This window comes from Platichthys flesus, chromosome 21 (genome assembly GCF_949316205.1).
Source record: "Platichthys flesus chromosome 21, fPlaFle2.1, whole genome shotgun sequence".
Classification (NCBI taxonomy): domain Eukaryota; kingdom Metazoa; phylum Chordata; class Actinopteri; order Pleuronectiformes; family Pleuronectidae; genus Platichthys; species Platichthys flesus.
This window is the reverse complement of record NC_084965.1, coordinates 15,744,191-15,771,489: the sequence shown is the minus strand read 5'-3', so window position 1 is coordinate 15,771,489 and position 27,299 is coordinate 15,744,191. Positions and strand designations below refer to the sequence as shown.

General features: G+C 41.9%; 1 protein-coding gene across 2 annotated transcripts; it reads right to left on the bottom strand.

Moving 5' to 3' along the window:
• Positions 1–952: 952 nt before the first annotated feature.
• Positions 953–27,279, bottom strand: waca (WW domain containing adaptor with coiled-coil a). 2 transcript variants are annotated; one of them, XM_062379422.1, is made up of 13 exons: positions 27,030–27,279; positions 26,797–26,827; positions 25,773–25,965; positions 20,411–20,502; positions 19,067–19,182; positions 18,870–18,979; positions 15,044–15,298; positions 9,480–9,602; positions 9,111–9,262; positions 6,757–6,881; positions 3,519–3,714; positions 3,277–3,404; positions 953–3,178 (listed from the first exon to the last, which is right to left on the bottom strand). In XM_062379422.1, exons 1-13 carry the CDS (start codon positions 27,227–27,229, stop codon positions 3,109–3,111), a joined length of 1,791 nt encoding a protein of 596 aa, XP_062235406.1. In that variant the 5' UTR covers positions 27,230–27,279; the 3' UTR covers positions 953–3,108. The 2 variants fall into 2 exon arrangements, with proteins under 2 accessions (XP_062235406.1, XP_062235407.1); XM_062379423.1 differs by having other exon boundaries at positions 9,111–9,259.
• Between the last annotated feature and the right edge of the window lie 20 nt (positions 27,280–27,299).

The window sequence follows — 27,299 nt, the reverse complement described above, 5'->3', positions numbered from 1 at the left end:
AGATGTCTTTTGACTTTTGTGTGACATATATTTTGATTTTTCTTATCTGATCCTGGAAGATGTACGTTTTGAAAATTAGGTGTCGAGTAATCCCGAAAAGGGATGCGACCAATGCCCTGTCATGTAACAGTAATAACATATGGATGTAGTTATATGGAAGTACTCTATTGAAGTTTAAATATTCCATCTTAAGACAAGGACAAATGAGTTACTGTCCTCAACCGGCCCTGTATTATCTGAAAACTTGTGATGTGTGCAAAAGGTAGAAGCAGGAAGACGTTTCTTTGCAAGTTGAGACAGGAGCAGGACGTGCAGGTGAACTTTGATCTGATTACACCTCAGACCTCTATGAGATACACACAATCTCAGAGGTCTGAGCTCCCTGTCTGGAGTGGAAACAGTAGACCACCAGCAGAGGGCAGCAGAGGGCAGCAGAGGGCACAAGTTAAAATTATATTTTTACTTCCTTCTTTAACTCACATACTGTGACTTCCCACTGGTGGACCTTGGAGGTTTTGCAGGTGGGCTGAAAAACGATCTACTATTTAGCAAATTCCTCATTTATTTGAAAAATAAAAAGGTAGAAAATGGCTCAACGTATGATTTCTAATATTGATTTCCACATTCTGTTATTCAGGTAAAACATTTTGGTGAATATTGAGAGTATGATTATTCATTGGTTTTAAGAACAATATTTTATTGCACACTCACATTTATATAACAGAGCAATGCCTTGACTTCAATGCTGTGAAACATTCCTGCTAATGTACAAATTTGTGTGTGATGATTCAAATGTTTTGCAGAATGCAAGTTGTGGAACCCCTTAACTAGTGAGTTAATGCATCTAAAAAGGACTATTTTGTAAACACTGACTGAACCATCAGTCCATTTAAACACTTAAAATGGGACCAGACAAACTACAAGGTAGAAGGCACTGTCACAAACCCAAGAACAACATGGCCCTGGAGGCATATTTTATTTCACTTGTCAATATACTTCAGGAAACAATATACAAAGCAATGATGTAGTCACCTTTACTGAATGTGTGGTGCAGCTTAGGTATAGACTCAATAGATAGTATGGTGAGAGAAAAAAAAAAAAAAAAAAAAAAGAAGCTTTGCAGCAAATGACCCTGCTCCAGTGGAGACCAAACAAATCAGAGAGGGATGGGACGTGCTACAAAAGCAACTCTGTGCGTAAAACATGCTTGTTGAAGATCTTTGTCGTTGGTTCACAGGAGATAAAAGAAAATGTGGGTTTCTTCAGGTGAATGAGGTTTAAGACTTTCAACAAGGCACTAGCATATGATCCAAACCTAATATTCCAATAAAATAACCAGTGCTCGCTTTAGTTTAATATGTTTATTACAATACATACATTTCACATTTGACCTTGTGACCTCGTTGCCCTGCGCTGACTGAGGTGATCCACGTCACGTCTGTGAAACACCACTCCTGAACCGGGTGCAAATGAGAATGGATATCATCGTGATGGGACTGTTCGTCACTACAACTGTTTATAAATAAAAACCTTTTTTCAATTCTGCGGCCTCTTAAAACTTCACTTGTTATGTTAGCGACTGTACAAAGGAATGAACCAGTGGTAACACCTCAGCTTAAAAAGTCAGAGGGGGGAAAAACGAGGAACAATAAATGCTGGAACACAAGAAAAGAAGAAGAAAGAACAGGGTGTTAAGTGTTGGTGTCTCAGGCTACATCCATACTCCTACGTTTTGTTTGAAAACAGCCAAATCAGTTTTAATTCCCCATCCATACCAACACGTCTGAAAACGCACATCACAGGACCACTTGCTTACACCGGGCATGCGTGTGCCAGCGTAAACAGGAAGTACTTGAATAAATGCTTGTCTCTCTTGTGAAATGCAGAATTTAACGGCATTACAGCTGTTGGCAATGACAAGATGTTTTCTTCCAGAAGGGGGCCATGTGATAGGAGTCTGACGAATCAGTGAAGGCTACGTTGTGACTGAAAAGATCCAATCAGCAAGCGTTTGAGTGTCTGTCATGGTTTCCACACATCTCAATTTCTGCCCATCCAGATGCAGCCCGGGAGTTCTCAAACTTTGACAGGGCCAGCAGCGTTTCCAAACCTCTCCTTAAGCAGCTCTATAACCTCCGGAGTAGCGTGGACGGCAGGCACATCCGGAGCAGAGTTGATGCGTTTTCAAATGAAAACATAGTAGTGTAGGTGTAGCCTCAGGAGACAGTGAGGCAGGGCTGAGGCCAGGGGAGGGGAATGGTCCAAAGCAGCACGCCATCACATCTCTAATCATTATTTTTTTGTTGATTTTGTGTGTTTTTCTCTTGAAATCAGTCACTCCACCACACCACCAGGCACTGTCTTGTTTTCAGACTGGGAAATGCAGGGCCACCAGAAGCTGCTAATAGATCACTGAACCCCAGTGAGCAGTTTGGAATCTTCCTGCAGAGAGGGGATGTTCACCCGCCTGAGCACATGTGACTCTTCACCCAGAGGAAGAGAATCCAGACAGTTGTCAGTTTACCAAGGTTTGAGGAAAATAACTAATTGGGACACCAGTGTGTTATTACGCTTTGTTAATAAATGGCTTCAAACATCCTCCTCCGTTTACATGCAGGCCACACATGCTCACTGGTTCAATGATCTATGAACTGACAGAATGAAGCTTGAAGTCTGCAGACGAGTTAACATGAAGGAAAGGCTAACTAATGAATGTAGCCGCCTAGGTGTTGATTAGTTTGGATGTCAAAAGCTTTGAGAGGCATGGCTTTCCATGGCTTCAATCTACAAAACATATTTACAACATAGATAATAACATCTACAAGAAATCTACATTTTCCGTCGAGGTTTTTTACAAAAACTTGTAAAATCGCCCCCGCCCTCCCCCTTCTCCCACAGCAGCGCTTCATTTTTTATACCCCTTGGTTTCCCCCAGCACAACGGTCCAAAGGCGACCCAACTGCAGCTCCTGTGTGTGTGTTTGTGTTAAGACTGGGCTCAAGAGGAACTGAACAAGTGCTCACTCCACGCCAGCTTCCAACTATGTGCAATGGGTTTCTCCCCCCTCGTTTCCAAAACCGCCCGCTTCCAGCGCTCAACCAGAAGTTGTCAGACCATGAAAGAATTCTGATTCTTCAACTTTTCGAGTTCTTTGATTTGCTGTCTCAGAAACAGTATCCTGTGGGGAGAGAGACAGAAAGGACAGTGGGCGTTAGTGGTTTACGTAACATGTCGACAGGTGTGTTGCATGCTTCTCCACACAAAGTGGGTTCTCACCTCTGCTCACGCAATGTTGCTTGGATTTCACAGACTCTGACCAGAGACCGGAGGTTTTTGAGCTCAGTGCAGTTCTCGGACATGCAGATGCTGCCCATGGTGTGTGCCTCTTCACGTAGTCTTGAGGCCTTTGAGATAATTTGATGCAACACACAACGATGAGTTTTAATACGATTTCAAACCAGCCTTTTATCATCAGATTCAGATCATGTAAATGAAGGTAATGTGTCGACAGAACAAACCTGTTTCTCTGCGTGTTCAGCAGGCCAACCCTGCACATGTTTGATAAGGTTCTCATTGAAGTGGGCAGCGAGGGAGGGGGTGAAGGTGCAGGAGGGCCGGGCTGATGAGGTGATGGGGGGAGCGGAGGCAGAGTTGTGGGCATTGCTGCTGCTGGAGGCAACGTGGTTGGGACCCGGGGAGGGACTCCTCTGACTGCTGCAATCCACAATGTTGGAGAAGAACATAATCAACGAAAGCCTCACTGACTTTTTACAAGTGTTAATAACAAACTGGATGAAAAAAGATTTGAAGGCAGTTATACAGCTACACATCTCAGATACAGTGTTCCAGTGAAGACACCCGTTTCCTGAGCATTCAATACCTTTTTGTATGATTAATTTTATTTGAACCCGTATCCATACAATGCAAGTTTTCACATCAATGAGTACTTGTGGACCAAGGTAGATTTAGTACATGAATATGAGAATTTACGAATACATTATTACTCTGTAGAAGGGATTTAACAATCCTGAAACACATCAAAATCACATCCACTATCTTGCATTGTGAATCAGGCATGTTCAGCGCAGCAGGTGCAGCCTGTTAAGCTCTCATAACTTTATTGATGTAATAAAAATAAAATTGTATTCATAATTAATAGCCACATAGTCAACTTCATATGAGTTTTCACATCGGATTTGCTGTTCCTGATGCAACCTATAGTCGGGGGAGATGAGGATGGAACCGCTATTAAGATTAAAATGTTCAAATCAGATGATATCAATAATTATCATGATATCAATTTTAATTTCAGTTCAAAGAGTGATATTTGCTCTGAGTAAGGGTTGAGGCCCCATGCACAAACCTTATATAGATGCATATTAAAATTCTGATATATTTATAAAAAGTATACCGCAATGTTTGAATTTAAACCACCATTGTGCAGAAAGACTCACGATGGAAACACCAGTAACTGTCTCATCTGGCAATGACCAGTTAGTAATTTCAAACTAATACATTTATTAGCCTGAGAAGAATGACTGAACATGTCTTATCAAGTTGATCACAAACTGGCTCAAAATATTACACAAACAAATGCTTGACTTCAATGAATGAAAGGTAGCAACTCAGAAAACAGCCCCTTGTTGTTTCATTAATGACCAGCAGATGGTGCCAAAACACTACACAATGGAGTCATCGTTCACAAGCTGATGGGAATTGGCTGAGCTGCATTTGGCTACACACAGTATTTCCACTCACATGAAGAAAAGCACAGTAATACACACACCTATGCTTAATTAAAACATTACTCTGCTGGTCAACAACAGATTCTGCTCCTCGCCTCTTTTCTAAGAGCTTATCTTTATAAAAACCTGCCAATATAATATTAATTATTTCCTGTTTGCTGCATGTGTGTGTGTGTGTGAGAGAGAGAATCGATTATGTACCGTCTCTGCATCTATGCACATACACTGCTCAAAAAAATTCAGATCTCATTGTGAAAAAAAGTATGTTGGATATTTATACTGATATGGACAGTTTGATGTCTTAGGAACAAAAGGATGCCACATCTTTGATGGAAATAAAAGTTTTCAGCCTACAAAGGGCTCAATTTTATAGACCCCCCGAAAATCATAGTGAAAAAGTGATGTGGCAGGCTTGTCCATTTTTGCCAAAATTCAATTTCTGCAACTCAAAATGCTTGTCAATATCTTGTGTGGCCCCCATGTGCTTGTATGCATGCTTGACAACGTCGCGGCATGCTCCTAATGAGACAACAGATTGTGTATTGTGGGATGTCCTCCCAGATCTGTCTAAGGGCATCAGTGAGCTCCTGTAAAGTCTGAGGAGCAACCTGGCGGCGTCTGATGGACCGAAACATAATGTCCCAGAGGTGTTCTATCGGGTTTAGGTCAGGTGATCGTGAGGGCCATTCAATTGCATAAATGTCTTCATCCTCCAGGTACTGCCTGCATACCCTATGCCACATGAGGCCGGGCATTATCGTGCATCAGGAGGAACCCACTGCACCAGTCTAGGGTCTGACCATGGGTTCAAGGATTTCATCCCGATTACTAATGGCAGTAAGACTGCCGTTCTCTAGCCTGTAGAGGTCTGTGCGTCCCTCCATGGATATGCCTCCCCAGACCATCACTGACCCACCACCAAACCGGTCATGCTGAACGATGTTGCAGGCAGCATAGCGTTCTCCTTGGCTTCTCCAGACCCTTTCACGTCTATCACAGGTGCTCAGGGTGAACCTGCTCTCATCTGTGAAAAGCACAGGGTGCCAGTGGTGGACATGCCAATTCTATGCCAATCGAGCTCCACAGTGCTGGGCAGTGAGCACAGGGCACACTACAGAATGTCGCGCCCTGAGGCCACCCTCATGTCTGTTTCTGACTGATGGACAGAGACATTCACACCAGTGGCCTGCTGGAGGTCATTCTGTAGGGCTCGGGCAGTGCTCAACCTGTTCCTCCTTGCACAAAGCAGCAGATATCGGTCCTGCTGATTGGTTGAGGACCTTCTACGGCCCTGTCCAGCTCTCCTAGAGTAACTGCCTGTCTCCTGGAATCTCCATGTTCTGGAGATTATGCTGGGAGACACATCAAATCTCCTTGCAACGGCACGCATGGATGTGCCATCCTGGAGGAGTTGGACAATCTGTGCAACTTCTGTAGGGTTAAGAAATCGCCTCATGCCCCCAGTAGAGATAATGACTAGCTAAAGCCAACACTAATGGAAAACCAGTCGAAGTGATCAAGAGGGAGAAACTTGAAATGGCCTCCACATGCAAAACCACTCCTATTTTGGGAGTCGTCTCATTGTTGCCCCTCTAGTGCACCTGTTGTTAATTCCATCAACACCAATGCAGCTGAAACTGATTAACAAGCCCCTCTGCTACTCAACTGACCAGATAATTATCAAAAAAGTGCAATTGAATTCATGCCAGACCCTGATAAAAAAGTGTTCCTTTAATTTTTTTGAGCAGTGTCTATACATGTCCGCACCGCAGAAACTATTAATTTCACCACCTCTCTGATGGACACCACAGATAATTAGGCAACCTAAAGATCAGTCAGACTAAGCCTCATTAATATAACTAACACATAACCTTCATTCAGTCACCAGAAGATATTTTCTAGGAAACAAGACCCAATGACCAAACTGTCCTCAACAGTATCAAAGACTGTCTATTATTATCATGGCTAGTGAATCTTGTTAAACTTAAGCAAGTTGTGAGTTGTTACCTACCCATGGCGCTGCTGTGTGCGTGGGGAGGCTGTGGGGGCATCATGACTGTGCTGCTTATCGCTGGAGAGGTGATGCTGGGATGTGGGCTGAGGATGAGACGCCTGCTTCACTGACTGTGTGCTCACCTGAACGAAACAAGTTAAGACACATTTAAAATCATATCATGTCCGCTCCATGGGATCAAATCACAAGCTTACTGATGTTAACAGCACATTTTGTCCAACTGTCCGCAACATTTGTAACAACCCGTCATTTTATTCATAATTTTATTTGAGACCTCAGTCAGTCCACAATACAACACTGTATTTAATATGAAATGCATCTCTATCTAGGACTCTTCTCTATGCTACATTTCATGTAACTGGATATTTCAGACTCACGCCATACACACAATGCCTCAGTGAAGACATACATGTGTGATCTCAGTCACTTTCTTTGCAATGTGGTTCAAGAGAATGTGAGGCCCTGTTCAGACCTGGTATCAACATCCATCCTGAGAGCGCTGATCTCAAGTGAAAAGCCCTGGGTACATCACTGCACACCTGGTATTAGAATGTGTCTCTACAAGCCTCTCCTGTGATCTGATCTCTCTCTTTCCTGCTCTATTTGAAAATAAACACGTACATTTGGGCTGGGAGATATGTAAAAAATACCAAATCCAGATTTCTTTTCAGGCAGGATCATGATCCACGATCTTATCACAATTTGTTTTCCTGTACTACATTAAAGAATATTTCCCAAGTTACTGAACATGGCCACCAAAGTCATATCCCCATTTTAAAAAAGTACAGCCCAACAAGGTAAAAATAAACACCGGTTGCAAAAGGTAAACAACACTCAAGTAAAGTACCCTCTTGCTACTCTAAATAACATTAAGGAACTGGATTTGGAATCAGGTACCTTACTCTTTCACCAAAGACAACAGAGTGCTAGTGCTGGGCTGGTACTGGTGCAGAGCTATCTCACATTTTAGGAACCAGTTTGCTTTTCCATACAGCCGACACTTCATCAACATATGTCACCGTCTCTGCGCCTCAACTGTATAAATGAACCCACAAACTGGCACTTACATACTATATTAAATGATTTATTCATTCATTGATTCAGTCCCACCTGACTCCTCCATCTGTCTGTCTCTTTCTCATCTGACATCTCTGACTCACTACAGTTGAAATGGCGTATGTCTGTGTCGGAGAGAGAGATAGTGAGAGATAAGGGAGCAAGGAGAGCAGGTTGGGCCGAATAAATTAATTTAAATGTAATGGAAAAAAAGTAAATGTCTGAGAATAAAAGTCAATGTCTGAGATTCTGAAGATCTCTAAAGGCAGATCATAGACACATTTTAATCATTTACGATCTATTATCGTCATATCTCACAAATGTGTTCGTTGTTAATGTGTTTCTGTGTGATAAGACAGAGGGAGAGAATGGAGCCAGGACAGGATGAGTGAATCAATGTGCATTGTTTTTACAGTGAAACATGCTTTTTTCCCATGCAATGCAAGCGAAACACTGAGATGTGTAAAAACACTTTCGAATCATTATGAGACTGTAGCGTGTTCTTCATATTTGGCCGAGGACGCATTCGCGTTTACAATGCTGATATACTGTTTCCAGGTGTGTCACACACCAGCTCAGGATGTGGCCTGAGGTTCAGATCTGGGACCTGTTCTAGGATCAAAACTGGTCAGTTCCTAGTACAGGTGTAGCTAGTACAAGATACTGCTTCCACAATGCATCCTGAGATCTACATTTGAGGTGTTCTGATGCTTCTGACCACATTGTTTTCATTGTGTGAAAGCAAAACCAATCTGGGCCACATCGGGAAGACCAACTACTCAGCTGACGTCCTCGGACCTGCTAGAGTTTAATAATAAACTAATCGTATTTATACCCTTCTCAGTGTCCATGCGTTTTTTTAATTTTACGACAGCGCTACAATATCAAAACTCTGAACCAACACACAGTCACACACAGACAACTACACACGTATAGTGACATCGGAAGCATTTCTAGGCCAGGTGTGAAATGACAAATATAAAACTGTCCACTTGTGTTCGGATCTCTCAGGGCAGATGCTATAACCAGTTCTGAACAGAGTCCAAGATGTGCCGGTGTTTAGCATGGATACTACCAGCAAAACTAGCACAACTTCAACAGGCACATCAGGTGTGACAAATCCGAAGAAATAAACGTTACCACAGAGAAGCTTTTATGATCACAGGAGCCACTTGTTGAGTTGTCCCTGTCATTTCTCAGAGAAAATGTCCCCAAATCCACACAGCTGGCTACTGTAGTCACCCTGCTTGCAACTCTACACCCTTACGGAGGACACCTGGTTTTTAATGTCTTACTTTTAACTGTGAGATGACAGGCTGCGTGCTGAGGAGGGGCTTTAGAGGACCAGCGTTGGTCTGGGGTGTGCTGATCCTCGGAGACACATAGGACCTGGGCGATGAGGCGTCCGATGTTAATGACATTGGTGACTGGTTTGATTGCTGAGCTGCTGGAGACACACAAACAAAAAGTCAGACAATATACAATCATCTAAAATAAATACTAAGCAGGAACTTCCCTCTATGAGCAAACTCTTTAGCAGTCATTGGTTCAAAGTCATTGGGCTGATTTTTTGCTATCAACTTGATCAGTTTATTGAGGTTAACTCTCCTCCAACTCTGCTTGCAGCGGTGGAACAGATTAATGTGTACGTGGGCTTCATTTACCTTGGCTGGAGAGTTGTGCAGCTTGAGAGAGGATAGTAGTGATATTGAAAGCCGATGGTCCAGCAGTGAGGATCTTATGGAGCATCGACTGTAATGAAGCTTGTGTGACAGCAGCTGTGAGAACTGTGGAAAGACAAACACACCGTTACCCTGTGTACAAACCTTATTCAACATTTCCGATCTTTTTGTTTAGGTATTCATTTTTAATAATATCTATTTTGTCGTTAATTCCTTTGGGTAACTGATGGTTAAATGTTCACTCTGTATAAACTGAAAACATTGTTTCTTAGAAAGTGTGATTCTCCATTCAAACAGACAGACTGTAGTGTATTCATCAGATAGATGTCAATTGACGGCCAAATTGAGAACATGTAAAAAGGTAGAAGCAGCACACATAGGCCAGGACGCACAATCATGGGAGGCGATGGGAGAGACGGTGGACTAGTGGCAGAAAGTGCAACTATGGGAAAAAAACAAAATTAATCCGACGGTGGTCTCTGGTTCGAATCCACGGAGTGACAACAAGAACAACATACCTGGACGGACAACACCTGGATCTGTTCCACACTGTCAAAGTGCCTACCCCACCCCACTGTCTAAGTGCCACTGAGCAAGGCACCTTACTAACACCTGCTCCCCGGGGCACCGTGCATGGCTGCCCACTGCTCTGTGTGTCCTCCAGTGAACACCAAATGGGTCATTGCAGAAAACAAATTTCCCCCCTTGCATGTCGTGTGTGTGCATGTGTGTGGGACTAAAAGTGTATCTGTATCTCAAGGGTTACAGTGCAATTATTCTTCTTCATGTCACAAAAGTCTTGAGTCCGCTCCCTAAATTACAATGTGAAACCAAAATTAACTACAATCTAACGAAGTCATGAACCTTGATTCAGACTTTGAGGTTTGAAAACTTCCTGATCTGTTTTTCAGACATGACCTCCAGGTAAAACCTGGATAATTGGCTACACACCTCCCCCCAAAACAGTGATGCCTCCTTCCCTGACGAGCTCAACAGCTTTTATGCTCGCTTTGACAGGGAAAACCAGGAGGCGGCTATCAAGGCTGTGCTCACTTCAGACCACCAGCCCCTCACACTCAACTCCATCGACGTGTGTGCTGCACTGAGCAGGATCAACACACGTAAGGCTGCTGGCCCTGATGGCATCCCCGGACGCGTGCTCAGGGCCTGTGCTGGGCAGCTAGCTGAGGTCCTGACTGACCTATTCAATCTGTCACTGGCCCAAGCAGCTGTCCCCACATGCTTTAAAACCGGCTCCATCGTGCCGGTGCCCAAACACTCAACTGCAGCGAGCCGCAATGACTTCTGCCCTGTTGCACTCACCCCCACCATTATGAAGTGCTTCGAAAGGATGGTCCTTGCTCACCTCAAAACTTGTTTACCACCCAAACTGGACCCCCTCCAATTCGCCTACCGCCAGAACAGGAGTACGGTGGATGCCATCTCCACGGCACTTCACTCCGCATTTTCTCACCTGGACAATAACAACTCCAATGTAAGAATGCTGTTCATAGACTTCAGTTCAGCTTTCAACACAATTATTCCCTCCAAACTGATCACGAAACTCTGCGATTTAGGCATAAACCCTTCCCTCTGCAACTGGATACTGGACTTCCTATCCAACAGACCCCAGTCTGTTAGGTTAGAGAACCACACCTCCTCAACCCTGATCCTGAACACTGGCGTGCCTCAAGGCTGTGTGCTAAGTCCTCTCCTCTACTCACTATTCACGTATGAATGCATTCCTGTACATGTAACTAATACTTTTGTCAAGTTTGCAGATGATACTACGGTGATTGGCCTCATCAGCAACAACGATGAGTCGGCCTACAGAGAAGAGGTCCAGCACCTGGCGGCGTGGTGCGGCGACAACAACCTGGCTCTCAACACCAAGAAGACCAAAGAGCTCATCGTGGACTTCAGGAAGAAAGGCGGCACACACACCCCCATCCGTATCAATGGGACGGAGGTCGAGCGTGTCACCAGCTTCAAGTTCCTGGGTGTCCACATCCCCGACGACCTCTCTTGGACCCTCAACACCTCAACCCTGGTCAAGAAAGCTCACCAGCGTCTCTTCTTCCTGAGGAGACTGAGGACGGCTCATCTGTCTCCTCAGATTCTAGTGAATTTCTACCGCTGCACCATCGAGAGCATCCTCACCAACTGCATCTCAGTGTGGTATGGCAGCTGCTCTGTTGCGGACCGGAAGTCACTGCAGAGGGTGGTGAAAACTGCCCAACGCATCACCAGTTCCTCACTCCCCACCATTGAAGCTGTCCAGGGCAAGAGCAGCATTGTCAAGGACAGCTCTCACCCCAGCCACAGACTGTTTGCCCTCCTCCCTTCTGGGAGGCGCTACAGGGTCCTCCGTTCCCGGACTAGCAGGTTCAGGAACAGCTTCATACCTGCAGCTGTCACCCTTAACTCTGCACCGCAGTGATAGCAGCAGCCCCCCCCGGCCACACACCCTCCTCCAACCACTGAACATTTGAACACTTGCACTACATTGTTACTTTTTATACTACTGTATTATCCTGCCTATAGTATATTCATATTTATATATTTATCTTGCTTAAAGTTATTATATCCTACAATACCTGTTAATACTGTCCTACTTCAGATATATTACTTACTGCTCATAGTTCTTATATCATACAAAAGCTGTTAATACTGTACTATTTCCGTTATTAGTGCTCATAGTTCTTATATCATACAATACCTGTTAATACTATATTATTCCATATATATTTGCTACTGTACATATCTTATTTATTTACATTTCAAATACGCACAATACTCTGCACTTTAACTCCTTTTTTGCACTTCTGGTTAGACGCTAAACTGCATTTCGTTGTATAAGTACTTGTACTGTGCAATGACAATAAAGTTGAATCTAATCTACAGAGTTTACTCAGAGTTTTCCTTTCACACATGCACAAAGCTGCAGGAGGTTTTTGGCACAGACAAGTTCTGCACAACAGCATCAAACCCTACACATTATTCAGACGAGGTGGAGCAGCCAGCTGTAGCAGACAGAGGCAGGAGGTAATGTATCAAATCTCCAGTGTAGATCATGTTTACATCACCTCAACACCGTTGTCGGCTCTTATCACCTTAAACTCTCTAAATCATCTTCAGTGTCTTCTACTGTGTGTCACTGCATTTTCAATGGGAGTTATTTGTTTTCTTCAGTTTTGCATCTGTTGCGAGTAACAAGTGTCAGGTGGATAGAGATCGTAGAAACTGCAGACCGTCTCACTCAGACACTTACGTTCACACATGCACTTCCACCGGAGAAAATACGTAGGATCTGTGGAGTCGACAGCATGTCTGAAAGCAGCTTAAGGTGTCAAACTTTCTTACTCCTTTGGATTCTCCTTCATACCTTTCCTTAATCTCATGTCATTTAACATTGGGGTCGAGGAATAGTGGTTAGGAAAGGAGTTTTTTTTATACTTTGCAACCGCAGCCTCTGTTGTCTTACTGAATGACTGGACAAAATGTTAATAAGTCAATGAACTAGAGCTTAAACCTCAGTGCACATGAAGTGGCCAATAACAGACAAAATGCTTTAACTTAAAAAGCTCATTAACAGTGCCACAATCTGTGGCTGACAAAGTCAAGTGGCTTGCTAACATGCACCCAAGCAGCATCCCTCTTAGACAGATTATCTGAATGTGTGTAATTGTATTCCTATATTTACATCTATATAGGGCAACTCGATTAATCGAAATTTAATTGTGATTCAATTATTGGGTCAAACGATCTCCATCTACTATAATAGAGTTGAAACGATAATTAGCAATTCAGTCCTTCCCCCAAAGCATTTCAAGCAGCCCAGCTGACTGGCACTCGCTCTCAAGCAGCCGTGAAGGGAAGGAGGCGAGTTGTGTGTGTGGTGACCCGCGGTATTTACAAAACAGCGCAAGTGGAAATGGCAGTGGGAGGGCAGCCCCGTCTGATCGACAAAAAGGGTAGAAAAGTTCTTTTCTCTTGTATGGGAACGCATAGTGTGGAGCAGCAGCACCACACAATGTAGCAATGCCGTGCAGCCTTCAATCTCCAGCACGCAGCCGCCTGGCTGATCACAACGGACCCGCGATTCTCCTCTTGTTGTTGTATGTAACCCGTTCACGAGATACAAGCGCCCAGATTTTTAGCTATCCATTACCTCTGTAGAAATATGCCTACAGGAGAAAAAGATACGATCTTGCAACCATATCGTTTTGAACCAGAGTCAGGTGGAACAAAGCCTTGCTGCGAGAGCCCCAGCTCTTGAGACAAGGTTCTTTTCAAGAATATCCCAGCCATGAAGGATGCTCTATCGCAGGGGTCGGCAACCATGGCACGCGGAGCCATAATCATTGGCACGCAGTCGTTTTCCTATTAAAGAAATCTTCATAGGTTTCGCCGTCACGCCGCCTGTATTAACACCTCCCAGCGGCTAGGTGCCAGTATTGCACCATAGGCTGGACGCCGATCGCCATTAAATAAGAAGAAGCCTCCCGCAGTTTCCCGCACGAATCTCTGCGAAGTGCGTAGTCAGGTGTAATGGAGATGGCATGTCCCGTGTCTAAAAAACTGAAGGCCCGGGCATTTCAGCCCTCATGGGAAGAAGACTATGGTTTCGTGGCAAAATACTGTGATTCGACTGTAAGAGAGGAACTCTGCTGCCTAAAGCCATTGTCCGAAACAACTAAAGGTGAGGACATAACCAGGGTGTTAATGGAAGATTTTGAGGAGCGAGGGATTGACATCGGCAAGATTTTTGCGATAACAACAGATGACGCCCCCGCCATGGTCGGGAAACAGAGAGGAGCAGTCAGACTAATTGAAGAAAAAGTCGGTCATCCCATCATGAAACTCCACTGCATTATACACCAAGAAAATCTCTGTGCAAAGATGTCAAAGTCAGATCTAAATGAGGTAATGGCTACGGTGGCAAAAATTATTAACTTTATAGTTAAGCGATCCTCACTGACGCACCGACAGTTCCAGTCGCTGCTCGAGGAAATGGACTGCGTGCACAGAGACATACCTCTCCATTCCGCGATTCGCTGGCTAAGCTGCGGAAAAGTTTTGGAGCGGTTTGTTGGCTGCTTTGATGCCGTCAAGGCCTTCCTGGCTGAGAAGGGCCAGGACTACCCAGAGCTTGAGGACGAGAAGTGGGTTGTGAAACTCATGTTTCTCACGGATATTACGGGACATCTCCACAAGCTCAATCTCCGGCTGCAAGGTGCAGGGCAAACTGTTTTGGACATGTTCGACACATGGACAGCTTTTGTTGGCAAGTTAGCAATATTTGCAAGTGACGTTAATAACTCCACTTTCCGCTACTTCAGACTAAAACAGCATACAACACTGTGCCCAGACCAGCTGGTCAGATTATCATGTCATGAGCCTTTGACACAGTGCAGAAAGAGAAAAAAGCCAACAGCATTCAAACTGTTTCTATATAATCACTGCTCATCAAAAACAAACACTGCAGCTATTAGAATACAGACAGTGGTGGAATGGTTTGCCTCTTGGATCCGCATTTTTCTCACCTTCATTGATTTTCGCCATGTCCACACTGGCATTGTTGAGCTGCAGGGCAGTCTGAAGTGCTGGGAGGAGCTGGCGAAGCAGGGTGGGGTCCTGAAGTAGTGGAGGGGCTGACGACTGCAGGACTGGAGACACAGGCACCGTTGAGGCCGACGATCCAGGGGGCCCTGATGATGAGTTCAAGCTCCCCGAGCCTGAGGATGATGACTGAGACTGGGTGGCATGGGTCGCTGCAGGCTTCTCCACCTGGGTTGACTCTGTGAAGTCAGCAGCGAAGATTTAATTTCAGCAGGCAGAGACAGTCTCACTAATCCATATATAGTTCCTTTTTGATAATATACTGGCCCACAGAATGGACTCAGTCTCAAGCTCAGACTCTTATCCTCCATTCAGACCACAAAGTGTAATGGAAGAAAACCCAACTTTGATGAGAACAGAGACAGTCTCTGTTTTAGATCTTAATTCCCACATAGAGTAAAATGTCTGAAATAAAAAACTGGGCTTGTGTTATGTCTTCTTCGTGTCATATATAATGCAATAAACTTTCATAAAGCTCGGCCAAGGCATCTTCAAAAGGTTTCTGGTCCCACATGAAACTCTTTGACAAGAAGCAGGCAGGGTCTTTACTTTTTGAGCCAGTTTCAACTTTTTTTGACCGCCTTGTAGTGCAATGCAGCACCAATCTTTTTAACACTGGAGGACAACCAGGTACAGGGGAGCGCAAATTCTTATGACTTTGTCAAATGTATTACTACAGTTTACCTCTGGATTTCCAATCATTGATATAACAGTTGCTGACCTGCCAACATTCCAGAGTTGTAAAGTCCTGTTTAAGAATTGAGTATTTTGGTATCTTGTATGACTTTAACACATTGATCTTCTACTCGGACTGAACTTCTTTGACGATATTTTTATTGACCTTCTGGAACTTTGGAAAGCATGACCCTTTCTGCTAAGCTCTCTGTGCTGTTTATACTGCATCATCACAAATTCAGAAAAGGTCCATTAGTTCATATGCAATTTAGACTTTTATAACTGATGCTAAAAAGGATTTTAAGCTGTACCAGGATGTGGCCTTAATGTCGGGAATATCTGACAAAATATTTTAGTTAAACACTGGTGCAAGCAAATACTAAATCATATCAAACTGTAGGGTTGTGGTGACCCTTGGTTCACTCAAAGGAAAGGTGAGCTAACTTTTTGATGTTATTCCAGTTCACCAGCTGCCAAACCAATTACTGCAGTCTTATGCCAAATGGGCTGCAAATTAAATTTCTGTTATTGAGGTTTGTTGTCTTACAAACAGAGAAATAGCTAGAAACGGTGCATGAGAGAACACAGCTGTTTTCTAAGGTTCTCAGTTTCTACGGTTCTTTTTGAAGTTATGCAATTTCATTAAAGTAAAGTAATAAAAAAGCTAATTTCAATAAATAAATATGTAATTTTCAGGCAAACATCAGTGAGTTTATGGTTTGAATTGTTTTTATAAAACCAGAAGTTGGTTTGTATGTTCTGGTGTAAAGGGCAGAAAGGGGTTAAATAAAAAGAACCGTGTGTTGCGTTATTAACTTGATGTCTCCAGCAGTGAAGAAAACTTCTGAACTAGTACAAAGCCAAATCGCTTTACAAGTGAAGGGCTTATTCAATGAAACAGACAATGGGCAGAGTAATGTTCTTCACTCAGAATTAAATGAAGTTCTGTGAAGAGCTGAGGTATGTGAAGTTAACAGGTCTCATTTGTCAAAAGGGTCAGTAATCATTTGCAGCTAATTGTTAAACAGTATTCACAAAATGCGTCACCATTGCCTGTAACCAAATGCATTTTTTGGCATCCGCCGCTCCAATGTCATTTGGTTGCATTTACACAGCTCAGCAAACGACTCATATTTTGAAAGATTGATAAAGGAAGAAGAGGAGTGCGAAAGGTTGATTTAAAAAGGCACATGTGTAACGAGCACTACAAAAAGGTATCTAGAATCTGAATATAAACAGTTTATTGCAAAGATTTTCACCTGCCACACATACCTCACGAGAGACAGCCAACATTATCGATTATTAATAAGTAAACACAAGTGATTGTGCTTGTTTGTGAATTGATGAGCGACTGAAACGGGCAGAAACACACACTCCTGCAGACGGATCATTTTTTCCCCGCAGATTATGACAGCGCAGTGTTTGGACTTCATTGTTGCAAAGGTTCAGTAGGTTTTTATAAAGATCAGAACAACGTGTGAGTGATTAGAAAAGAGCAGAAGAACAGAGTCTCCGGTTGACCGCTGCTGTGTAATGCGCCTGGATGCAATGGCACTGCCAGGAGGGGCGCTGACAGAGAGACCATCCGCATACATACACAAGCCTTAGTGCATTGATGTGAAATAGTCAAAAATAATATCACTATTGGTTTAAGTATTTATTATGAAGGCCGGACCACCCCCACTGCCCGAAAGAAATCCCAGAGGAAAACAACTTGACTTTAGCTTTCCAAAACAAATTAACACTATCCCACTGTGTCGACAGAATGTCTACTGGCAAAAGGGTGAGCTTATGGACAAGGTTTAGTGGCAGCATTTATTATTAGATATTTTGAAACAAATTTGTCATCATTAATGAAATATATTTAATGGAAGGCTTGAGGAATGCTTTACAGAGGTTTACAACTGTGTAGCAGAAATGTTCAACAACTGCTTGCGTGGAATAGACTTCAGTGTATCTGTAGCTTATATGTTTTACTCTTTAGGGGTGCGATGATGGGTGAATCGTCATTTTCTATTGCTTATGCTGCTATTTGTAAAAAGTAAGTCAACCCGTGTTATATAAGAATTAAGTGTTGGTATGTGTTTAATGTGTTCAAGACACACACGCAGTCTAAATATCTAAGTCTAAATAAAAATCTAAATTTACATCCCTACTTGGCACCAGTTTTAGTGCATGTTAGAACGACTAAAGATGAATTTCCTCCAAGATTTTGTTCAAAATGTTGACAGATAGACAGCAGCACAAACTTATTGAGTAAATACACAAGTCAACACACTGGACAATATCCAGACTACAATCAAAATAGTCCCACAATGAATTCACAGCAATCAGTCATAACAATTGAACCGAAGCACATGACTGAAGCATTCCCCCCCAGTTTTCCTTGTTAATGTAAGGCAGTGAGCAGAGGAGAAATACTGGAAGAAAAGCTTTGTGCAACAAGAACGCTACAAAGAGCTGGAGGCGAGTGAATGTCACAATGGTGAGATGAACTTCCAGTGACCTGTTGCTCTGCACCGGTACCTAATCAACTCAATTAAAACACCGTTGTCATTGTCATCTGTTTTCAGCCAGCTTCAGTTTGACTGCTCACAAACTGGTATTAATCAGCGGTGAATCTTACCATAAGCAATTTGTTACACTTACGTTAATTAGATCAGAATTGGACATAAATTAACCCTCTCACACACAATCATATGATCTCTCAACTGTAAACGCTCCCTGTACAAGACTGTAAAGGATTCAACAGATTTTAGTGAACACCTGCAGTACTTTGTTTGTAGCACCAGCAGTAGCATGGTGCAGCTGTTTAGTCTCAGTCTTTTGGTAAGCAGTTCCTTAGCATTCATCAGCCAAACGTCAGCTCAACAACAATCATCACCGACCAAACAACAACAACAACAATAATACTGCAGCGGAGAAGGATTGAGATGGAGAAAGCTCATCCTTTATGTTTTGAACAGGGCAAACAAAATTAAAAAATTATATATAAAAGTAAAAGACTGATTTATTAACATCCATCAATGCAAACAGAGGAGAAACAAATGTATTGTAATAAAAAAAAAGACTTACTGGAACCAGTCGGGGCTGCCGATGCTTGCATAGCCTCCCTTCTGTAGTCCCTGTCTTTGGGAAAACTGTTGACAACCGCAGTCTTTGTTGCCTCTTTTTGCCTCTGTTCTCTGTGAAACACACAAGAATACAGATATTAGCCACGTTTCCAGCCTGACAGTGATTAATATGGGTTTGGGTAAAATAATTGCAGGTACCTCTCAAGCCACTCTTTGGGCTTCTCCCACTGGGACACTTCTGTCCTGCAGTTGTAGTAATATTTCTTTCCAGAGGAGCTGATATGCTCTGACCAGTCGTCACCAGGTTCGTGGGGCTAAAAAAAAGGAAAAAGAATCAAATGTTTATGCACAAGACACAAAGCAGACGGTATATGTGTGTTCAGAAAGTCTGATGTAAGCTCTTGTAATATAACCTGAATTGTATGAGAGATTAGGACTTTAAGGCAGATGCTTTATCTGGGACAATTTCAGAGGGTGCTTTTATCAGGGAGAAAATCTTTATTTAGTTTTTATTTCAGAGACAGCTTCAGATTTTTCAGTTAACCAATGAGAAACACTTTTCTCTTTTAAACAGGACACTGTATTGTCTTAGGTCCTGTTTTCAATTCATGCATTCGGTTACCATTGTAGGCTGAGATCCATGCTTTTTCGATTGTATAATCTTTCACATTTGTTAAGCTGTCATGGTCGATTGGAAGGAAAACACTTTTGAAAACACAAAAACAGTGTGCCAGATCCTTCTCAATTGTAATCTAACAACAGATAAACTCATCGGTTGTTTGGTCCTTCTAAAATTTGGAATTTGTGGTCAAATACTTCATGACCCTGTATCGAGGCAGCAGTGAGGTGGAACTTATGCAATGATAAGATAAAATATATTAAAATGTTAATTAGGTGCATACATTTTGAAAAGCACTACAATAGAATCTAGAATTAGCATAAAGTTAGTTTATTAGGGACACCTTGTTGCTTCCAATACCACTGTCTTGCTACAAATTAAATTCTCCCTTCATGACGGTTATAATGTTCTATGTTTGATATAACTTCACTGAGGTGTTGATTTTAGAGACTGCAGTTTGAGATGCCGTTGAAACTTTTACCTGTAAAATACAATTCGGCAGCACCATAAACTACATCCTCCTCCATGACACCTTCAAGAGGGAGGATATACTTTAAGACTGTTCTATTAGATAGCATTAGAGTAAAATGGGTGTACAATCATAATAAGGGTAAGACAAAATGTGATTTACTTGACAATTTTGAAAAATGTTTTGAAGAAAAGAGCTTTTATATGTTGTTTTGAGTTATATGCAAAACATTTTAATGAATAAATGAATGACATAAGGACATTTTACCATTATATAATGTTAGTCCATGTGCAGAGTTTTTCCTTGAGAACACATTTCCCAGGATTTATCACTAATGTGAAAGCTGTCAAAATATTGAATGACAGCAAATTCAGAGAGTCAATTGGAAACAAAACAAAGAAAAACCTGTTTAGGCCATAGTCTGGCTCTGTGCCAAAGCAGAGGCAACACTTACTGTGTCTGAGGTCTTGCTGGGGTTTGAATGAGAGTTGGAACTATGAAGGGAGGTGTGGTTGTGAGAATTTTCTTGAGGGGAAAAACTGGTCCCTGCAACAAAACACAGCAGAGGATAACACCATCAGTAACAATAGACAACCGTAGCATGCTGAGTTCATGGACAAAAAACATAATTTAGTAATACAACTTCTAATTTAGTTGTTGCTACACCAGTTTGTCGAGCAATGTATCTCAAGTTTAAAGAGGTGTCACAGAACCAGTCTACCTTCATCACAATAGATCGGAAAACAACACTGCCAACCATACAGAACCTGTTTTAACTTGCTTGATCCTCTCAGCTCAGCCCAACTGTTATTAGAGGCTGTAAGTGTAAGCACTTCCAGATATTTTGACATTTGTAACATTTTTTACATTGTTTTGGGGATATAATTATGTCAGTGGCTAAAACCACAAAAGGGTAGGCATGCTTGAATGCAAGGCCTCTGGTGGCAAGGTCTTCTCACAAACCGAGAGGATAGTCGCACCGAGCACGACGGTCATAGATTTATTAAATTCTATGACCGTAATAATATGAAAAAGTTCTTGCTTAAAGTCCATTGTTTGCTGTAAGTGCACTGCAAATTATTTTTAGACAAATGCATTTCCTATGATGCTGCATTGTAAGGTTTCTCACCTATTTTTAAAACTTTAATAAATTCTGTGTTGTCTCAAACGGGAACTCAGAAACCAGCAACAACATGCATTCTCAACAACATACAGATTGTAGACCTGCTGTCACACAGAACTCCAGTCATTTTCCTGAACTTGTCAAGAGAAGGCTGAGTGAAGTGAGAAAGTAAAAAGTCTGAATCAGCTGCTCTTGACATTTTCCTGCCAGCCCCCTTGTAAAATATTCAGATAATGTCCAAGTGAGAATACAGCAGGAAAATTCACAGCCAGCGAGTGGGGGTGTTGACGTTTTGTGTTCAGCACGCATTGGACACAACTGATACCTAAACACATCACAAATACCACAGGATGAAAAAGAGGAGCCATACACATAGAAGACCCTGACAGTTTTCAACTTGACAATGAGATTTTAGTGTTTAATGATAAGAGCAGACACAAGTGTTGAGGTGCTGCAGTGTTTACTATTACTTATCTGAACTGTGGCAGCCTTCATATTCTTAATAAAAAACATTTCATAACAACCTTAATGATCTCTAATTGCCATATTTCTATGCGAACGATATTGTCCATTGAGTTTTCCTCATTAGCACAGTCAGACCTCATAGTTTCAGCTGTAGTTGTGTCATGCAATGCAGATCTTTCTCTTGCATGTGAATTTATCTTTGTATTTTGATATCATTTTAACATAGCTACTGAATATTAACAGTTTTCAGTGGCTATCTGGAAGAGACCTGTTACTACAACCCTTAAACGAGTGAGCTGCACAAAGTAAAACATTTTAAATTCATGTATCTGTTGCATTGAAAAAACAGATGTCGCTTGATTACTTGCACACTGGATTTGTTTAACGAAGGTCTAGCTCCAGATACTGGATCAAATCATTTCAAGCTATAAGATGGCAGCACTCCTCAATGAAATTCTATATCACATACATTTGACATAAATCAGCTTATAATGTAAGCTTAATGCAAGTTTAAGAAAACTGCTTTATATGCATCTAGCAGAAAGAGGATCATTCACTTGGAGATGTATTTTTCACATCTGATGGGTATTCATTCCCCTTTGTGCTCAATATTTGCAGGTACATCACTACAGGAAACTTCTTTAACATCACAAATAGTCATTTGATCTATTGGTCATGTACACAACAAGTTTCAAATAGACAGTGATACTAAACAGCATCTCTGACGCCCTGTTTAGAGATGTAGTACTAGGCAGCTGCCATCGTCTAATTTGTCCTGCCGCAATTTAATCACAATTCAATTTTTTAAACTCTTTTCATTATAACAAAAGATCAGACTGTCATATTGTTGTACTATAGAGCTTTTTGCTGGGCTCTTTGCCATGCTGTTGCTCTCTTACACAGAGACACACTGACCTGTCAGTCGGACTGACCATAGATAGCAACAGGATCAGTTCATCCACATCAATGGCAGACCTTTGTGTGACACCTTCCATCTTGTCATGCCGGTAAAGCTAAGAGTTTACACTATGTGCATGTTCACATTATATCATCTCAGTCCTCAGTATAGTGGACAGCTTGTCTATTTTTATTAAAATAAGAAGCTAGGCGATAATTTTAAAGATAATTGTCCCTATGACTTTTCCTTGATAGCAGTATAAGACAGACAATTGAACTCATTCCATACATGTTTTGACAGGCAACCCGAACAGCCAATTAGAATAGCGCCACACCGAACCAATCATGTGGCTGGAATAAAGTAACAGCCACGTCAGGTTACGTTGACGCGCAGAGCACACAGTGTAGGAGCAGCAGCCAACAGCAGCACATGTGCCAATGTTCGGGTTACTTCATAAAAGGTGGACGACTCTGCATCGATGCAGGAACTGAATATAATCGATTGATGTTTTCAGCTACGTTTATTGTTTTAGCGGTTTTCCTACGATGCTTAATTATAACCATCGCTACTCCAGGATCAGGACAGACATTAAAAGGTCCGGTCGTCCTGTGTCATTAGAAAACATCAGAGGAGCAGCGTCACTTCTTGACCTGCCCAGAGTAATATGCCGCAGTGCAGTGACGCTGATTTGATTTATCGACTGATGTGGGGGAAAAAAAAAAAAATCATTGTGTTAAGATTTTTTCCCTATGCCCACATGTTGAAAGTTTCATTACACTTTAGTGTTTCCCATATGTTGATTAATTTGGAACCACTATCAAAATATTAACACTGGCAGTCAAATATTGATGTCTACTTCACCATTAGTAAAAGATTGTTTCACTGTGAAACTTCATGCTGTGTTTTGTTTGAGTGTCTTCCCTTTTCTGTTCCGCTTATTTACAAATATTCTGGTGTCCGTTTACTTCAGAACAAGTGTTATCATTTCGGAGTTGGAGCTGATAGATGTTGACGAGCAAGTTATTTTTCTTAAAGAACTGCAAAGAAGAAGCAGGAGATTCCACAATTACTGTTTGCCGTAAATGTGATGCTACAAAGTGGACCAATCACAGCTGTTGTAGTCTGAATCGCTTCAACACGCGGTTACATTTTGGGGAGGTGCACGTCAGGGTTCTGCGCAGGGTACGCCGGAGCTACGGTGTGGATTTGACAAAGAAGCATTAATTGGACTTTCAAGCTAATCTGATGTTACATTTTGGCAGATAACGGTAATAATTACTTTAAACCTCCACGCAACAATATGTATATTCTGTTTTACTAATTATCTTTACTTGAATAGTAACAAACAGACCTGTGATTTAATGACCCAACCAGCAAATATTGGAAGCTTAAACTGATGCTGTCTAAGCCCAAATATAGAAATGAAAAAACACCAATTCTTTGGCAACCTCTGCCAGTGCCAGAGTCTGTAGCCTTAGACACAACATCATCCTAAAACGTCTGAAAATTAAACAAAAAATGTTGTCTTTTAAAATCTTTGAACCAATTCCAATAACTTCATTTGTCGACCTCAGGGACATATTCTCAATTTTGTTACAACAAAGTAAGCAACATCTCATTCTCTTGGCAAAATATAACAAATAATTTGTGGATGAACTCAGGGATGTTGCACATAGAGCAGTAACTCTTGCAATTCATCATTAGTACTGTAGCTACACAAAACATTGGTTGCAGAACTAAGCTCTAGCTAATAAACATACTGCTCTCTGTCAAAGCTTATGCCCCGAATCACAATAAAGCTCTCATTAACCACAATTTTGATAAACACATCTGCCCATCTTTTTTGAGGAATAGTGTCTTTCCTCCTGTTTAAGTTAGCTTGGTTTATTCAACTGGTTAAAATAAAACAGGGCTCCAGACCTTTTCATTTAGTACATAATTTAGGTGCACGCAAAACAATTTCACTGGGCATTATTGGCACCGAAGTAATACATATTGACAGTTCCCATATATATTGGTAACTTAACTAGGGCTGGGTATCACAACCGATTTCCTAAATGGATTCAATTCTGATTCGCAAGGTCTCAATTCCATTTCAGACTCAATATTGATTAGGTTAAGGATTTTACTTTGTGCAACACAAATTTAGACCTAAAGCTGTAAACTGTACATGAAAACCTCTCACTTTGTGCAATATTGTGGTAGGCCTGTCTTAATAACACATTCATTTTGTTGGACAACATTGTCCCAGAAATTGCGATAAATGATGTAATTATAATCCCCAAATCATTTTACACCGTTATAATAATAATATTACAGCATAATCATGCAAGTACAACCTTTCAAAGAGCAATGAACTTAGTTCTACTGAATATTCAGTCTGATATTTGAATTAGAATAACAAAATATCCTAAATAAATACAATATTAACCATACCATCAAAACAATAAAGAAAATTGACTCTCTGGCTCTGTCAACAAAAAATTGCTCTTGAATAAATATTTGGCTCAGGATACAAGTTACCATCTCTGCAAACTAGATCTGATGGTTATGATTTAGCTTTGTATAGTATTATGTTAGTGTTCCAGCAATTCACCTAGGATTTTGTGTGTCTGCTTGTCCTATTTCATTGTGTTTTAATTCCTGCCACAAACTTTGGAGCGAATCAGACTAACACAAAGCAAACTTCGGTATTTTTCAGGTCATAATAACCTCTGATTAGTGTTTTCTGTTGAAGTGTAAAATGAGCACAGGTCAGCAGGAGTATGGAGAGAGGATACCCAGACAGGAGACTCTGACGCGGCTCAAATCAACCGCTGCTTCTGCTCTGATCCCCAAGCAGCGGCAGTAATCATTTTGTCTTTGAGGTCTGTCGCGCAAACCCTGTATTAAACTGTTATTGCTGCCACTGCTCGACATTTACCGCCTCGTTCTCCCCTTCACTCACCGACCGAGTGTCAGTGTGCGAGTGAGTGGGGGCGGGGCCAGCCCCCACTCCTGTGTGTGAGTCTAAAATGCATCTTTGTGAACTACAAATATGTCAGATGCTGCTGAAGTTCAATAGTGCATCCACTTTAGCTCTAGTTATATGATCCAATACTACAACTGGAATACTTACTACATTATAACATAAATAATCTTTTAGCAGGTTGAACTAATGTTTGCCAGTCAAAAACATAGCTGCAGAGCTATAGTACCTCAGCTCGTCTGTGGGAATTGTACACTTGTACTCCCATTTCCTTACATGACAGCATCACCTGAAGTCATTAAATAAGCAATGTGTTTCTTCATTCTGAATCCATTTTTTTCTGCACAACCACTGCGTCTCACCTCCATCCCTGTCTCTTCCCCGGTGTGTGTGGACAGCCTTTGCTCTGCTGTGCCCCGTGCTGTCGATGTGTTTGTTTTCAGGACTGTCAGACCTCCGGAGCATTTTGCAGGGAGGAGTGACATCTGAGGAGTCTCGCATCTTTTCATGTCGGTGGTCCCCTCCTGGATGGCTCTTCGATGAGTATTTGAGAGTCTGTGGACACACAAATGAAGAAAACCCAACCTCACTACAAATCTAGTGACTTGTATGTACAATGACTTATTATGTGGTCTCTCAATTTAGTGTCAGCTACTTGTCCAACACCATGTTTGGCTATTTGGAGAAATATAATATCAAAGAACATATGAATGAACGTTGTATTATGTCAGAGTTTATCACATCCAAGCAGCTAATTATGTATGACCTGTGAGTCATTATTGCAATAATTTCTAATGCTTCATTGATGAAGTATCTTAGCTGTGTTGTTTAGTAGTCTCACTTGAAAACAATGTATGCATCCTAACTAATACCTTTTTTTAATTCGGATAAAGACCAAGTAAACATCAAATTGAACATATACGAGTATTGGCAAACTTCATTAACCAATATGTGGATTAAAGCTTTGCATTAATGTAGTAGTTTGCAGTTCAAATCTCGAGAACTTTGATGTTTAGCGATTCTTGCCAGCTGTAGCCCTAAAATGACAGACTGCGGTCAGGCCCTAATCGGACTGGCTAGCAGGCATGCTAACAGTAACAAGCTAACATTAGCTTTATTGCTATAAAACTCGCCTGTAGCCTCTTCTAAAAGCGCTGAGTTCGACGAATACATTGAGTCAGCCTCGTCTTTCCGTGACAATCTTTACGTTGTGGGATCTTTGCAGGGCTTGTGCGGCCATTTCGAACACAACCGTGTACTTTTCACGTTATTTTCCGCACTGACTGGGGCCTGCTCTACTCCCTGGAAGCCTGAGCTGGAGTGTCCATTTTAATCTTATTTGCTGCTAGCTAGCTAGCTAGCAGGCTACCCCAAGCTAACAAGTACCTGATAGGGCTGAGAATCTCTTCGGTCGCACCTGCAAATGGAAAGAAACAGCAATAAGTCCAACTTTCAAATGGCAATACCAAAGGAACAGCAAGAGGCGCCGCAACTGTGGAGAGGACAAGTTTCCAGGCACTTATTTTGGTTTCAGTAAAAATGGCGGATTGTCAAAGCGTAGCTAAGAGGAAAAGGAAAATCTGAATAAGTATAAAAAAATAAAAATAAAGGATATTTACCCATCGCCGAGTCTCGGTTGTTTCCTTGCATACATTACCATCAATGCCGTGTTAGTGTGTTGGGAGTGGGAGGTGAAAGCCTGAAAACGGTGCCGTGTTTTTCTCTTGTTGATTCTGCGACCTGGGATCGTCAGTGATTGGAGCCTAGCTTGTGGGTATTTGAATGCTATCGGCAGAGCTGGTCGGAAGAGCGCCCTCATTCAGTCCATCTCGCACTCGCACACTCGGCGTCTCCAGCTGCAGACTGATCTGCACTGGGGCTGGAGCTTG

Coding starts and splice junctions, on each gene's coding strand:
- waca (XM_062379422.1), bottom strand. CDS start 27,229: ATGAGGGCGCTCTTCCGACCAGCTCTGCCGATAGCATTCAAATACCCA. Junction 25,966..26,796: donor GAGATTCTCAGCCCTATCAG/GTACTTGTTAGC, acceptor GTGTGTCCACAG/ACTCTCAAATACTCATCGAA. Junction 9,603..15,043: donor CATGGCGAAAATCAATGAAG/GTGAGAAAAATG, acceptor GTCTTTCCACAG/TTCTCACAGCTGCTGTCACA.